The 15,574-nt window shown below is 44.9% G+C and overlaps 1 protein-coding gene across 7 annotated transcripts in view; it reads right to left on the reverse strand.

Moving 5' to 3' along the window:
* The window catches only part of cadps2 (Ca++-dependent secretion activator 2), a 129,632-nt gene that overhangs the window by 78,681 nt on the left and 35,377 nt on the right, over positions 1–15,574 (reverse strand). For all 7 annotated transcript variants that reach the window (XM_064342753.1, XM_064342750.1, XM_064342755.1 and 4 more), the window contains exon 3: positions 3,540–3,872. In XM_064342753.1, the coding sequence (XP_064198823.1) occupies positions 3,540–3,872 (333 nt within the window). The remainder of the gene's footprint in view (positions 1–3,539; positions 3,873–15,574) is intronic.

Genomic DNA, 15,574 nt, shown 5'->3' on the forward strand with positions numbered 1-15,574 from the left:
TGTGTCGTCCTGCGGGGCTACCAGCCTCAGCTGGCACTGGTGTAATTTGTAACTGGAATGTGGGGCCCATCCACACACTTGCAGGTTGCCTTAACAGGTTGAGTCCCACGGCAGCCAAACCACTGCTGAAACTGACGGAAGCATTCAGAGTGAGGTATTAAGTTTAAGAGCATTCCTTCCCTCTGGAACACAATGACTATGCAGAATGATAGTATTGCTATAATCAGAGTGAAGTACTTATAGGCCTCAGAAGGAGCACATAATCCATAGCCAATTAAAAAAAAAAAAAAACATTATTCTTCCTCTGACTCGATGCCCATTTCAGCAATCCATCACAGCCTCCAAGTAATTCAAAAAAATAAATATTCATCTGGGATTTTTATGACAGGGTATATACGGATGGCCCATTTCAAATGTCAGTTTTTCCATTTGCTAAGCCAAACATTGAACATTTTCTGTTGCAACCTGGGATTTCCATACTGATATGCAGTAGCATGGATCAGGATTGAGAACAGAATTGCAGCTGATCTAGAATTCTCTAGATTCTTCCGAAATGCGTTTAGCTGAAGTGTGGACGATAGCTACCGCGCAAATAAATGACATTTTGCTCGCTATACCTATAGCAGGCAGCTGCGCGAAGAGGTCAAACCTCTGAATGTTTAATAACAAATTAGACTGAGTGCATGAATGAGAGGGCAAGCAAATCGATGCCCGGAGGAGCGGGGCCGATCGTTTCATACGCGAGGAGTGGATTCCGCCAGAGCTCCAGGAATAGCTCCACACCTGCGAGTGAGACCGGCCCCTCCCCCAGGTCACACAGCCCCCGCACATCTGCAGCTGTTACCCTACAGGTCGACGGAACTGCAATTACATCGCCACGGTGACCCGAGCCAGGCCGCTTTCAGCTGGAAAGCTGCCCTCGCTCAAACAGCTGAGATGGAAATCCCGGGTGGTGTTTGGAGCAAAAAAAAAAAAAATGGGGGAGGGTGTGGAGCGATTGGTGTTGGGCCCTCAGCGAGCGACGGAGGTCAGAGGTCAGAGATCAAAGGTAAACACTGACATCACTCCCATAGCACAGCCTGCACAAAAATGCTGATTACTGGTACCAGAAAGTACTAACGGATATCTATACACGAATCTGACAGTGACCTGTTCACCTGGTTTGTTGTGCTGCATTGGTATTGGGATTCCCACATGTCAAAACAGAATGTGGTCATTCTGCAATTAATAATAGCTTTTTTTGCACACCTTTGCGTCCTACAAAAGAAAGCAGGTAACTGTAATCTTCACTGAAAAATTTCATGCCAATGATTTATGTTTTGAACAATAACTAAAATCAATCAGAAAAATTAGCTTTCCATCATTACTACCATCAAATCACCCACTTTGTACAATGTCATGTAATATTCTTGAATCTTTAATCAGATAATGAGTACTTGTGGTGCATCCAAAAGCAACTTATAATGTTGTTTACCAAAATGCCACTGGATGAAGTATCATCCATATAAGATTCTGAACTACAACAACGATCACTAAATCAGCCAGGGGCAACAGACTTATTATAATACAGTATATCATAGAAAACAAAAATGTAGTCAAAGTTCATCTAATTGGCAACAACAGAAAAAAATGTTTTCTTTCCCTAGCCAGTGTCTCCAGTCTTGGTTCTGTTCATATACTACAATTTATTTGTTCATTACAAATGTTTCATAAAAACCACTTGAATTTCAACAAATCTTTAAATCACAGTATGTTCACGACAGTTTGTTCATGAATTTTACATATTCACACACCAGGGAGATACAGCTATGCAGACTGTCAAATAAACCCCTGTCGCCCCAGTTATTCAATTATGACTTATCTTCTTGTGCAGTCATGTGTCCTATCCACATAATTTACGCTTAACAAGGAATTTATTACTGCCATTAAAATACTCAGACTGTTATTTCTAAACAGCAATGGCTGCGGTGCTTGAAAGAAAATGGCAGAAAGCACGAGTATGTGTCAAGCCAATTACTACAATTTTATTCCTCTTTCTGATCTGCTTTTCTTTCATAAATTATATGAGCGCATAAACGCTTTCAGTTTGTCAATGTCACAGTATGGCTGGAGGTAGGATTCCAAGCTCTTCAGAGTAGGTACACTGAACCTCTGTGCATGTATCCAATTGATCAAAGGCCCACAAATGACTAATTGCACTAATCCTTTAATGTTAATTGCAACACACAGGCCTCTCTATCCATCTTCCCTGCCCCCCCCCCCCCCATCCTTCTCTCCCTGTGGAAGCCAGGCTGTTAGAGAAGCAAGTGGGTGCACTAATTAGAGGGATTCACACCTATCTCTGACCTTTAACGCGAAACTTCAAACAGGGACGTGACGTGAGCACCAATACCTGCCGAAATGGTAATTAGTGAAGGGCACGCAGCTCAAAGTCCACACCTTTTGCCATTTCCATTTGAATATTTCAATATGGTAACTTATTTTTATTTAATTCATGTCTGATTTAATTGTATCCTGAATGGAACATTATATTATTGTACTTTAGTCTGGCTTCATAACCATGTTCAGCAAAATCAGGTGTATTCACTTTATAATAATTGTAACATATATTATTTTCCATTTGTAAGCAGTAAAAGTGAAATTGAGATTGTAGTCAGTTTTATTCAGTTACATATCTTCCTTAGACCGACCACATGATTTAGGCAATTATACTAAATAACTGGTATCGTGAAAGTTTTCCTGAATCACTTATCTACAACAGCAGATTTGTCTGTTTTGAAAAGAAAATCTTCCGAGAGATTAAGTGCAAAGCTAACATCAAAAATGGAATGTGACGGATGTGGATGATTTCAATTACATTAAAATTAAAAAAGGAAAACTGGAATGAAAAAGGAAATTTTACCATCGATACAGCTATACTGTTATTACTGTAGTTCACCGTAGCAAGGATTCAAAAATATTACTGTGAGGTAGTCAGAATGCAATAGTACTGTATCACAGCTCAGCTTTGGCCAGAATACAATGGTTCTGTATTACAGCTCAGCTAAGATACAGTTGTAATTAAATTGTCCCACACAGTTGATAGTGTTGGGATGCTTAATGATGATGAAGCAGCACACAAACTGATGTCTGTTTAACTACTGCTAGGAGCAACCTTCGGGCTGGTGCAAATCAGATCCTTACACTTAGCTTGTTTTCGGCAGCCCGAAAGACTGGTTATCATTTCAAGTGCTGCCATCCTGGGTGTTTTTGAAATACCCTAAATATTTTTTGGGGCATCAAATTCTTCTGCTGGATTTGATTTTTACACACAAAACACTTTCTCAGAAGCAACTTGCAATTAAAGTGCGATTCTATGCAGCTACTTGCGATGACAAGGAAGGTGAGAGGCCTTTACCAGACAGGTGTCAGAGGTACTTACCTCACAGGTACTGCAAAGACTCACCTGACAGGTGTTACATGCCTCACTTTACAGAACCTGTTGATATTCACCTGAGAGGTGTTATATGACTCACTTTACAGAGCCTGCTCAGACTCACCTGACAGGCATTGTAGAGTAGCTGGTGCTCAAACTTCTTGATGTTCAGGATCTGCTGGAACATCTCATAGAGCTGGTCCTTGCTGAGGATCAGCTCCGACACGGCGCTGAAGTGCATTCTGGGTGGCTGGCGCCGCACTTCCTCGTCCCCCCTGTAGATGGCGTCGTACTTGGCGATCCAGGAGCTCAGGACCGTCTCCTTGCTCAGGCCATCGATCTCGGGGAGGCTGCGGACCCTCCGCTCGATGTTCTTCTTGAAGACTTCCCGGAAGTCGTAGGCAGAGCAGCCCCCGCTCTGCACCATCCTGGCCACCCGTTCGCTCTTGAGAAAGCCCTGAGAACAAACAGGGGGGCAGGGTACAGAGCCAGGTAAATGACTCGGCACATTTCCCAGGGAGGAGCATTAACTGTCAGTTCTACAACAGGTAGACACAGCTGGGTGGACACAGACCCAGAGTGCCGGGAATGTTTTTGTTTGTGTGGCATCGCCCCATCTCTTGGCCTGGGTGAGATAATACATCATTCGCTCTAAAGAGTGCTCGGCCATCTGCGCAGCTACAGCAGGTCATTTGGATTCTGCCAGGTACAAATGCAAAAGTCAAATTCGGAAAGAGAGAGGGGAAGGCGAGCCTGGGACTCGGGCCGCGTACATGGTCTCATCTGGATACAGACAGCTCCCATTAGAGGCTGATTGTATTCTCCCATATGTGGGCTATCCACCATCATAGCCTTTCCTTCTGGGGTCTGAGGGTAATGAGTTCCCTGCACCTGTCAGCTGTGTCTGTACTGATGAAAGTCTCACAAGGAAAGCAAAAAAGGTTAAGGTTAAGATCTTCACAGTGTTGTTTTGTTTTTCTATTTTGCAATTAAAAATGCATTTTGTCAAGCGATGCAGAATAGCCGGTATTTTGCGACGCTCGAGAAATGTTTTTTTTTTTTCAATGAAAAATACATTTTGTGTCAAGCATTGCAGAATCCACACTACACCCTATACATATGCATTTATCTCTTGAAAATAAAGCAGGTGCTCATGTAATTATGAAATCAATATCGCTTTTATTCTTTCATAATGAACATACATAGGCGATTAATGCTGGAGAGAACAGACAGACTGACAGACGGACAGACAAACAGACAATCAGAGAGCGACAACGTGCGTCGTGCTTTTCGCAGGAGAACGGCGACATTATCTGGGGGTACGGGGGGAGCTGCTGGAGTCTGAGCGGAGCCACAGATGGGGAAGACTCCTGTCCCCTCGCTGGGAGTAATGGCGCAGAACAAAACGCACTTCAGTCACCGAGGAAAGAAGAAGAAAAAGTAAACGCCACTTGACTCTGAGGAACTACCGCACAAAGAAGCAGCCCCGCCGCGCGGAGCCGTGCTGGCTTTGAAGTTTTTTTCCGGAACTCTTTTAAAAGGAAAAGGTGGCTGCAATCAAGGAGGATTCGCAAAGCTAACAGAGAAAATTGGTCCGTGGGAAGGATTCGGTTCACGGGAACAGTGACACCAAACAAAAGCAGGCGGGACCAAAAAATGTTCCTTCGAGAAGCCGGAACACAAGTTAGAGGTTCCCCCGCCCAATTAAATATTAGTCTGTAACTCCAGGGTTCCTATTTCTACCATATATATCATAACAATCAATGGTGTTCAAAGACCAGCACAGGTCAGCAGATGCCATAGCTAAGCAACACAAAATAATTTGCTTCACTCTAAGACAGCATTATTTGAAGATGTATACTAAAAATCCATGTATCATACATTTCAATTTATTCTATATGTATTTATTCATTTATTTATTTATGTAACAAAATTGCAGACATTAACACCATGCTCCAGCCTTTTATGCCAATGAAATGAGTCCATCGATGAAGGTCTCAAGTGCTAGTGGATCTCTGGATTTTCATCCACAAAAGCCCCTAATTATTCAGTTTAGTTCAGTCAATTAACATAAAACATTGATATGTTCTGCCCAATGTCTCAGCAGTGGACATGTCTGCTGCAAAACAGGTGGAATGATTACTTGCTATCAATGACTCACTGCTTTGAACCAACTGCAGTTTAGGTCTGCCTTGTAAAATAGATTTTGAACTCAATAGGGCTTTCCTGGTTAAAGAAAGGATACATAAAAGTACTGATTCACAGAAGTTAGCTATTAGCAATACACGGCAGCCCCAATAACGAAGCCTTATTTTCCCATGATTAATTCTTCTGGAAGTAGTATTGAGGAGGGACAATGCCCTGGATTGTGGCAGATTTGAAGAGGACTCTTCAATCCTGTTCACTCAATTAACGCCAGTGCCAGACAAAGCAATCTTCTTAACTGGGCATGAGTTAACACACGGGCGGCAAGGACAGTGATATCGGGAGCAGATGCCCACATGCACGAGGGAGCTATTGAGCCAACTTCCAGCTCGGTCCCTGGGCTCCATGCACAAGGGTGTTTACCCTCGACTCAATCATTAAAATATCTAGCAGCACAAAAAAAGCACGAAATCGCGTTGTTATGCAAGCCACTCCAGACAAGAGTCTTTGCCCAAAACAGTCATGCAGGCCAGGCAGAATGAGCGAGTCTAACCGGACTAGCTGGACTCACATGAACAAGCGGTGGAGGGGCACATCAATGCCACAGACCCCTCATTCACGTTTAATGAGGTCTGCACAGGCACCGCCGCACACCTTCATCACAGTCAGAGGTTTGGCCCCACTGTGGTGGGAGGGGGCGGAGTGTGTGTGGGGGGAGGGGAGGGGGGCGTAACCGGGGGTGGGGGCACAAAGGTCACCGAAGACGGCAAAGTGTTCCTGCAGCAGATTGTTGTGCCGCAGGCGCCCACGTTCCTCGAACCCCGCCCATTTGAGCACCAGATTTCAGATGACCGGTCGTAGGAGATTCTCAGCTTTTAGTTAAGGGCATATGTATACATTTTGGGTCCACTATTCAGAAAAGGCAGCACTTTTTATGCATAGCCCCTCCATTTCAGGGCACCATAACGGTTCGGACAAATGCGTTTCTGATTAGTCAGTTGTGTTAAATTGTTCCTAAGTGCGGGTACTGAAGAGAGTCACTGCAGATGACTTTGCAGCATTCTTTGACGAAAAGATTGCAGACATCCGCACCTCCTTTGCCCCCTCTGCGTCCTCCACCCCCTCTGCGTCCTCCACCCCCTCTGCGTCCTCCGCCCCCTCTGCGTCCTCCGCCCCCTGTTTCTCCACATTTTCTCTCCTCTCAGACACTGAAGTCTCCCAGCTTCTGCTCACCCACCGCCCTACCACCTGCGCCCTCGACCCTATCCCCTCATCTCTCCTTCAAGCAATCACACCAGACATCCTCCCTTTTGTCGCCTCCCTCGTGAACTCATCCCTATCTTCTGGATGTTTCCCCTCATCCTTCAAGAAGGCCCACATCACCCCGCTGCTGAAGAAACCCACACTAGATCCTTCAGTCATTCAGAACTACCGCCCGGTATCTCTCCTCCCTTTCCTATCCAAAACACTCGAACGTGCTGCATCTAACCAGCTCTCTGCTTATTTCTCTGAGAACAACCTGCTTGATCCTCACCAGTCTGGCTTCAGGCCTGGCCACTCGACTGAGACTGCACTCCTCTCGGTCAGTGAGTCACTCCATGCCGCACGAGCAGCCTCCCTCTCCTCTGTCCTGATTCTCCTAGACCTCTCCGCTGCATTTGACACTGTGGACCACTCTACCCTCCTGTCCTCCCTGGCAGCAACAGGGATCCGCGGCACAGTCCTTGACTGGATTGAGTCCTACCTCTCTGACCGCTCCTTCCAGGTTGCCTGGGCGGGTAAGGTATCACCACCCCGTCCCCTCACCACCGGAGTTCCCCAGGGCTCAGTCCTTGGTCCCCTTCTCTTCTCCATGTACACCAGATCCCTTGGCCCTGTAATATCTGCCCATGGCTTGTCCTATCATTCCTATGCCGACGACACGCAACTCTTTTCTCTCTTCTCCCCATCGGACACACAGGTCCCCACCCGCATCTCCGCTTGCCTGAGGGACATACAGAGCTGGATGGACAATCACCACCTGAAGCTCAACCCGGGAAAGACGGAGCTAATCTTTATTCCTGCTCTATCCTCTCCCCTCCTCGACTTTTCCATTTCCTTAGGGGACACCGTAGTGACATCATCACCCTGCGCCAAGAATCTCGGAGTGATGATGGACAACAGGCTGTCCCTCTCCAACAACATTGCAGCAGTAACCCGGGCATGCAGATTTTTCCTATACAATATCCGCAGAATCCGCCCCTTTCTCACCACCTACTCAACCCAGCTCCTGGTCCAAGCAATGGTTCTATCCCGCCTGGACTACTGCAACTCTCTTCTGGCTGGACTACCGGCATCTGCCACCAGACCCCTGCAGCTCATTCAGAATGCTGCGGCTCGTCTGGTCTTCAACCTCCCCAGACACTCCCACGTAACTCCCCTGCTCACTACCCTCCACTGGCTGCCTGTTATAGCTCGCATCAAATTCAAAACATTGGTTCTAGCATACCAGGCAGTCAAGGGATCAGCCCCAGCATACCTTCACAAGATATTCAAACCCTACATGCCAGCCAGATCCCTCCGTTCTGCTACCACAGGACGCCTAGCACCTCCCCCTCTTCGCACCTGCACTTCCAGAACACGTCTCCTCTCTGTTCTGGCCCCACGATGGTGGAATGACCTCCCTGTGGAGGTCAGAACAGCTGAGACTGTGACCCATTTCAAACGACGACTGAAGACCCACCCGCACTCTTCAGGCTGCACCTCTCCCCATCCCTTCCCCCCCTGTAAATGACTAAACTTAGGGTTGTAACTAGGCAGCTGTTTAATAGGTGACTTAGTTGATGCGCCAGTCTTAACGACTACTTGTATTTTTATTTATTTTTATTTTTCCATAGATTGCGTTGTTGCCGTTCTCGTTGTTAGTGTTAATCAGTTTAACCACCAGGGTCCAGGTTGAACTATGCGGTTGTTCCCTGTACTTGGACCGGTACTTCTCTCTAGGGGTTTCGTCATACTTGTTCCTGGTTATGGTTATACACTGTTGTACGTCGCTCTGGATAAGAGCGTCTGCCAAATGCCTGTAATGTAATGTAATGTAATGGGTATAAGAGCTTTTAGTATAAAGTCTTGATTCTAGGCTTTTGATTACAGTCTGTTATTGCTGCTTGTCAACATAAGGACCACAGTTGTGTCAATGAAAGTCAAGAAAGCCATTATGAGGCAGAAAAAAACAGAGACATAGGCCAAACCTTCATTAGGAATATCATTATGAAAAAAGAGAGTACCGGTAAGCTTAGTGATTGCTGGTAAACTTTGGTAGGCCAAAGAAGACCTTTACAGTTGATGACTGAAGAATTCCCGCCATAATGAAGAAAAACTCCCAGACACCTGTCTGACAGATCATAAACAGACTTCAGAAGGCAGTCATGGACATGTTGATGTGATTTCTTTCCACAGAAGACTTCACGAACAGAACTACAGAGGCTGCACTGCAAGATGAAAACCACTAGTTAGCTGCAAATACAGGATTGCTAGGTTTCCTAAGAAGTACCTAAAAGAGACTGAATAGTTATGAAAACATGAGATCAAGATTCACTTGTATCAGAGTGATGACAAGAGCGAAGTGTGGAGGCCAAAAAGAACTGCCCAAGATCTAAAGAACACCCACCCCCCACTCCAATCCATGATACATTGGGCATGTATGGCTGCCACAGGTACTGGTTCACTTGTCTTCATTGATGATGTGGCAGCAGAATGAATTCTGAAGTGTACAGAAGCATCATATCTCCTCCAGTTCAAGCAAATAACTCAAAAATCATTGGCTGCAAAATTTTTCAAAGCCAAAAACAGGAAAATTCTCGACTGGCCAAGTCATTCACTCAATATGAATCTAATTGAGCATGCATTTAATACGCAGAAGTGAAAACCTAAGGCAACTAGCCCCCGAAACAAGCAAGAGCTGAAGACATCTGTTCAGACCTGGCAGAGCATCACCAGCGAAGATACCTGGTGATGTCTGGGTCACAGACTTCAATCAGTCACTGCAAGAAAAGGATATGCGACAAAGTACTAAACAAGACTACTTTCATTTACATAACATTAATATGTCCCAAACATTATGGTGCCTTGAAATGGGTGACTGAGAATGTATAAAAAGTACTGTAATTTCTACATGGTGAATCCAAAGTGTATAAAAAAACCCTTAAATAAAAGCTGAACTTCATAGAGAATGCTCACTTTATATTTATAACAATTACTCATCCTTCTCGTTCTATAAATAATAACTATACCCGCGCATTTCTGCTTCATGTCTTTCTCTGTCTAAATTGAATTAAAGGTCTTTGCTTCATAACAGCTATAATCCCTGACATGGTTTCTAACGGATTGAACTACACTATCAGTCTGCACTGGCACAAATGTCAGAGATTATTACTAATGAATCGGCCACCAAGGGATTTCCTCTCTCCCTGCTGATCGGTTTAATTGGGGGTTTAAAATCTCAGTCAATTATTTACAACCAACAGTGCACAGAGCCACTCTCACTTCTTAGTTAAAAGATTAATCTGAAATAAGCCCTTCACAGCCTTTGGTTGTATAATTAAAGTGAATATCTACAGAAATTATTCTACAGAGCTGGATGTCAGCAATTTGACAACCACTGCGGAAAATAATACTTCAGCACAGACAGAGACAGTGTTCCCCTTGGAAACAGGAAAAGAGCTATATGACTCACTGACCAATCACAGAGAGACGGCACAGTCTCGAATAAGATATCCATCCATGTTCTCTAGTCTTAAAATCAACACTGTGCACAAATCAACGGGATAACACAGAACCTCAGAAGAACATATTGTTTAGCACACTGCAAACAACTTATTTATTGAGCATATGAAAGCATTATAAATATTATATGCATTTCAATGTACACACTATAGGCGGATACAATAATGGCGTCAGTATCAATGCATGTAATGGAGCTCAGAAGACCACGGGGAAATTTGCTAAGACAAATTACTGCAAGTCCTGTGTGAAGCTACACCCACCAAGTTGTTGATTCGGGGGGTATTTATTAAAAGTAATTATGCAAATGAACACAGCCGCAAAATACACATTTAAATATTGCTTCCACTATTAAAAGCTCGTCTCGCACAAGAAGCAAAAACACCTCCGACCTCATCCAGAAAGAACGGCGCGTTACCGTCTGAAGGAGGGACGACACGCAGGAAAATCTGACCCAGGAGGCTTCACCTCACTGCTGAATCAGAGACCTGCAGCACGGGAACATGCCTGCATTGGAACAAACTGCCAGAAGATCTGAGACATGTCCTAACTCTAACTCTAACGCAGAGCAGGCTTAAACCTTTTTTTACCAAGCTACACAGCCTATTTTAAACTGCAAAAAAACTTTTATTTATTATATGCTATATATTATATAATGGTACATAAATAAATGGTACAGTATATATAGCCTACTATTTATGTTATTTTTCTTGTCATTCTATCTTCTTATTTTTTCCTTCTTGTAATAAAATGCTATCTGTTCAATGTTCTTTGTAAAGCACATTGAACTGTCACCGCATATGAAATGTGCTACTGTATATAAATAAACTAGCCTCGCTTCGCCCATTCTGTAAGAATGGCACACGTTATGCTGCAGGCAGCGTGGCTAAATAATATCATGGTCACACAGGCAGGCAACAGCTTAAAACTAATTTAACAACACAGGCCCATAAACTTTATGATTATGTTAACGGCTGAGGTGATATCATAACACACATACGCCTGAGAGGCGAGGCATTCGATGCCCCACAGGTGCTGTCAATTAAGTAAAAAATGTATAGCTTGATAAGTGGCCTAATCATAGTCCTCCAAAGTCCTCTTATTTATTATTTATTTTAAACTGATCAACAGTTCATGCGCATGTAAAACAGGGAGCTGTCATTGACGGCATTAGCCAAAATGGCCGGTCAAATCCTGGTTATTGATATCAGCCATATATCGCACATCATTAGTCCAGGTCATCTTTTATCGCCACCCCCCCCCCCCCCATCTGCAGCCCTGCCTAACCTGGAAGCCCATAGGTTTTGCAAGATATTTCTTCCTCCCACATAGATACTCAAGTAGAACTAGAACACGCCAAAATTCTCAGCACCTGAATTTGTATTAACTGATGGAGAAAATATCCCCATCCAGCAGCAATTAAGGCAGTGAAGCCAATGTTATCCCAAGGCGGCAAACCCACCGACCCCTCCCCCCCCACCCCTCAAAAAAAAAGACATAATCATCTTTCCCATATTTGTGACCTGCATGAATAAATTGAACAAAGTAGTTCATATGCTCTCCATGTTAATATTAATAATATTCATTAAGCCAGGTCAACCTGAAAATTCAGAATCTCAATTTTTATCGCATTTAATATACACTAAATTCAGAGGCACTGCATCAGTAACAATGGACATTCACTCTTCCTGATAGTTTATGGCCACTGACAGTTTCATACCAGATGCCATAAAACAGCATAAAATAGAAAACTTACATTTACTATAAAGATTAATGTATAAATAATATTTAGTTGCCAACACTTCTCCCACAGGTGTCCATTACAGATGGCTCAGTGAATCAATCATATCTATTTTGTTTTTCATGTGAACAGCAAGAACCATCATTCAAAGCCCATAGCACATATACCTCCATTAGCACACATGATGGCTGTTTCCATAGGATGAGACCCATGTCTGTCTGGGGACCACCCCATAATTCAGTGAACTACACACACACACACACACACACACAGTTCGCCTTAGTAATGCATTCACTTAAATTCACTGTAATACTTTAGGAAATATAAACACATACATGCAGTTGCTGACAGTCGTATCTCTTCTCGCAAAGTGCACCGTGATAAAAACTGCACTAGATTATTACATATGTCTTTTACTATTACGCGGTCTCTATACAGCTCCACTCTAAGTAAACTGAGAGAATAAACATGGACTGATACAGCCATTATCAGTCCATGTTCTCAAACAACAGGATGCTACAGTAAAATTAACAACCATTCTTCAATAAAAACCCAGGCTCAGTAAAAAAAATAGTGTTTGCACAGGGCTGCATTTTAGAAATGACTTTAATTATAAGACATTCTAATAAGAGTTTTAATTATTACTGAACCCTTATCAGAGAAACATTTTTAACAACATGGTGCTATGCAACCTTGGACGCGAACCCATCAGTTAGTGAGGCCCTATTATAAAAGGCCTAATCTAGGGTTTATAGCTAATAGCAATCTTCATTTTTTCAGGAGGCAGGAGTTCACTGCAGTTGCAGTTCTTTGGTCGGCTAATTAGCTTCAATCATAATAAAAGGATTCATTTGCCTCCTACAAGATGCATGATTGACTAAATTCCTGATGATTATTCATCGTGTTGCTTGCCCAGACAGAACATTAGCATGCATCTTGGTGAGGACATGCGTTGGCCAGGGATAGCAGAGCGAGATTCCGTGGGCACCTACAGTGAGTGATGCTGATCTGCATTATCGATGGCTTCCTGATTAGAAGAAACTGACAGTGTTTTTCTTGCACAGTCTTCAGAATGGTTAAATGAGTCAGCAACCGGTAGCACTTAGCAGTCCTACACACATTATAGGGTTGGGGAAGCCTTACTTTCCTATCAGTGTTGTTAGTTAATCACGGTCTTGCTCGTGGTCCTGGAGAATCCCAGAAGGGAGTATATCAAATTAAAACCTCAGTAGAGTACAGTTTCATTGAGCCATTTTGATTCTAACTTGGCACCCAGAAAAGTAAACATAAGGGTGGTTCTGGTACTCTGGATCCACCCTTATGTTTATGTTATCTCTGGGCACGAAAACAAAAATATCTTTGAAGGACGCAGAGGGGAAAAACTTTCAGAAACCTCATTTCGTGTGCGTCTGCGGGCGCGAGCTACAGATGTTTCTTCACAGGTGCACCGAAATGTGACGACAAAAATTTTGCCACTTGAGATTCAGAGAAAAGAGACGTGCCTGCTGAGCGTGTGGCGAATTTCACGCATGGGTTCGCTCAGTCCATTAACTAGCAAATGGGAAGCCGGGCCCCCTCAACCATCACCACCGCATCACTCCTGGGAACACAAGTCTCTAATGCGTTTCGGCTTTCTCAGGGTGTCGCCCCCCAACACCCTATTCGGTGAGCCACTCTCCGGCTCAAGAGCGGAGATCGATGAGGGGCACATGAAAGGGGGCTCAGAGAAAAGAAGTTTAGCCACCGCTCTCTCGGCGTTCCAGGCTAGAGGCTCCAGCCCGCCGCTCGTGGCACGAGGACAGAGGCGGGCTGGTAATCATGTTTGTGAGCCTCTGGGAAGTAAACGCCATAAAACACAGGCGGGCCTGGCGGTTAGGCGACAAGCGGAGACTCACATCGTGTAGCGGAGGAGCGGCGCAAGTGCCCTCGAGCCCGGCTCGTTCAGGAACAGCATCGGAGAGCCGGCAGGCTCAACACGACTTCAAAACCAATAATGTTTCCCCTCTCCTTCACTTCGCGGCAGCACGGATGACAAGCAAATTTACAAGATATTACATTTCAGTCACTTTCTGGTCGGTCTGAACCCTCTGTGAAAAAGTACAGTCGTAAAGAAATGGGACAGGACATAAAGGATAACCAAATTTCACAGTTTATGCATTTCTTTCTAAACATAACCTCCAAGACCCTCAGCAGTCTGGTTTCAGACCCGGTCACTCGACGGAGACTGCCCTGCTCTCCGTCACTGAGTCTCTCCACGCAGCACACGCAGCATCCCGTTCATCTGTCCTAATTCTTCTTGACCTCTCAGCTGCCTTCGACACCGTTGACCATCCTACACTTCTGTCTTCCCTGACAAAATTGGGAATTTGCGGACCAGCCCTCAACTGGATTGCGTCCTATCTCTCCGGCCGCTCCTTCCAGGTTGCCTGGGCCGGTGCAGTATCAGCTCCTCGTCCCCTCACAACTGGGGTCCCTCAGGGCTCTGTCCTTGGTCCCCTCCTCTTTTCTCTGTATACTAGGTCCCTTGGCCCTGTTATTGCCGCCCATGGCATGTCATATCATCTCTATGCAGATGATATTCAACTTTTCTACTCTTTCTCTCCCACAGACACTCAGGTCTCCGATCGCATATCCGCCTGCCTGAGTGACATCCAGAGCTGGATGACCAAACACCAGCTCAAGCTCAACACAAACAAAACGGAACTTCTCCATATTCCTTCTCTTACCTCTCCCACTTCTCATCTCCCCATTTCTTTAGGAGACACTCCCTACACCCTTCACAGAGTGCCCGAAATCTTGGAGTTGTGCTCGACAACAGGCTGTCACTCTCTGAGAATATCGCGGCAACCACCCGGTCGTGCAGGTTCATCCTATACAATATCCGCAGAATAAGACCACTCCTCACCAATTATTCCACACAGCTCCTGGTCCAGGCCATGATACTGTCACGTCTGGACTACTGCAACTCCCTCCTGGCTGGTCTCCCAGCATCAGCCACCAGACCCCTTCAGCTCATCCAGAATGCAGCAGCACGTCTGGTTTACAACCTCCCTCGTGACTCCCACGTCACTCCCCTCCTCATCTCCCTCCACTGGCTACCAGTGCAAGCTCGCATCCGGTTTAAGACACTGGTGCTTGCTTTCCAAGCAGTCAAGGGGTCAGCTCCTGGTTATCTGCAGAAGATGATCAGACCCTACAAGCCGGCCAGATCGCTCCGATCGGCTACTACAGGGCGGCTGATTCCTCCCCCTACACGAGCAGCAACAAGGTCTCGACTCTTTGCAGTTCTGGCCCCACGATGGTGGAACGATCTTCCAGTGGAGGTCAGAACAGCAGAGTGTCTGAGCACCTTCAAACGGAAACTCAAGACGCACCTCTTCTCTGTGTACCTCTCTCCTCTTCCCTAAACCCCCTCCCATAACTATAAAAAAAAAAAAAAAAAAAAAAAAAAAATTTTGTTCAGACTATCTTGTTTCTCCTTATTGTATGCATCATAGTAAAGGCTTTTTATC

Source organism: Anguilla rostrata, chromosome 7 (genome assembly GCF_018555375.3).
Source record: "Anguilla rostrata isolate EN2019 chromosome 7, ASM1855537v3, whole genome shotgun sequence".
NCBI lineage: Eukaryota > Metazoa > Chordata > Actinopteri > Anguilliformes > Anguillidae > Anguilla > Anguilla rostrata.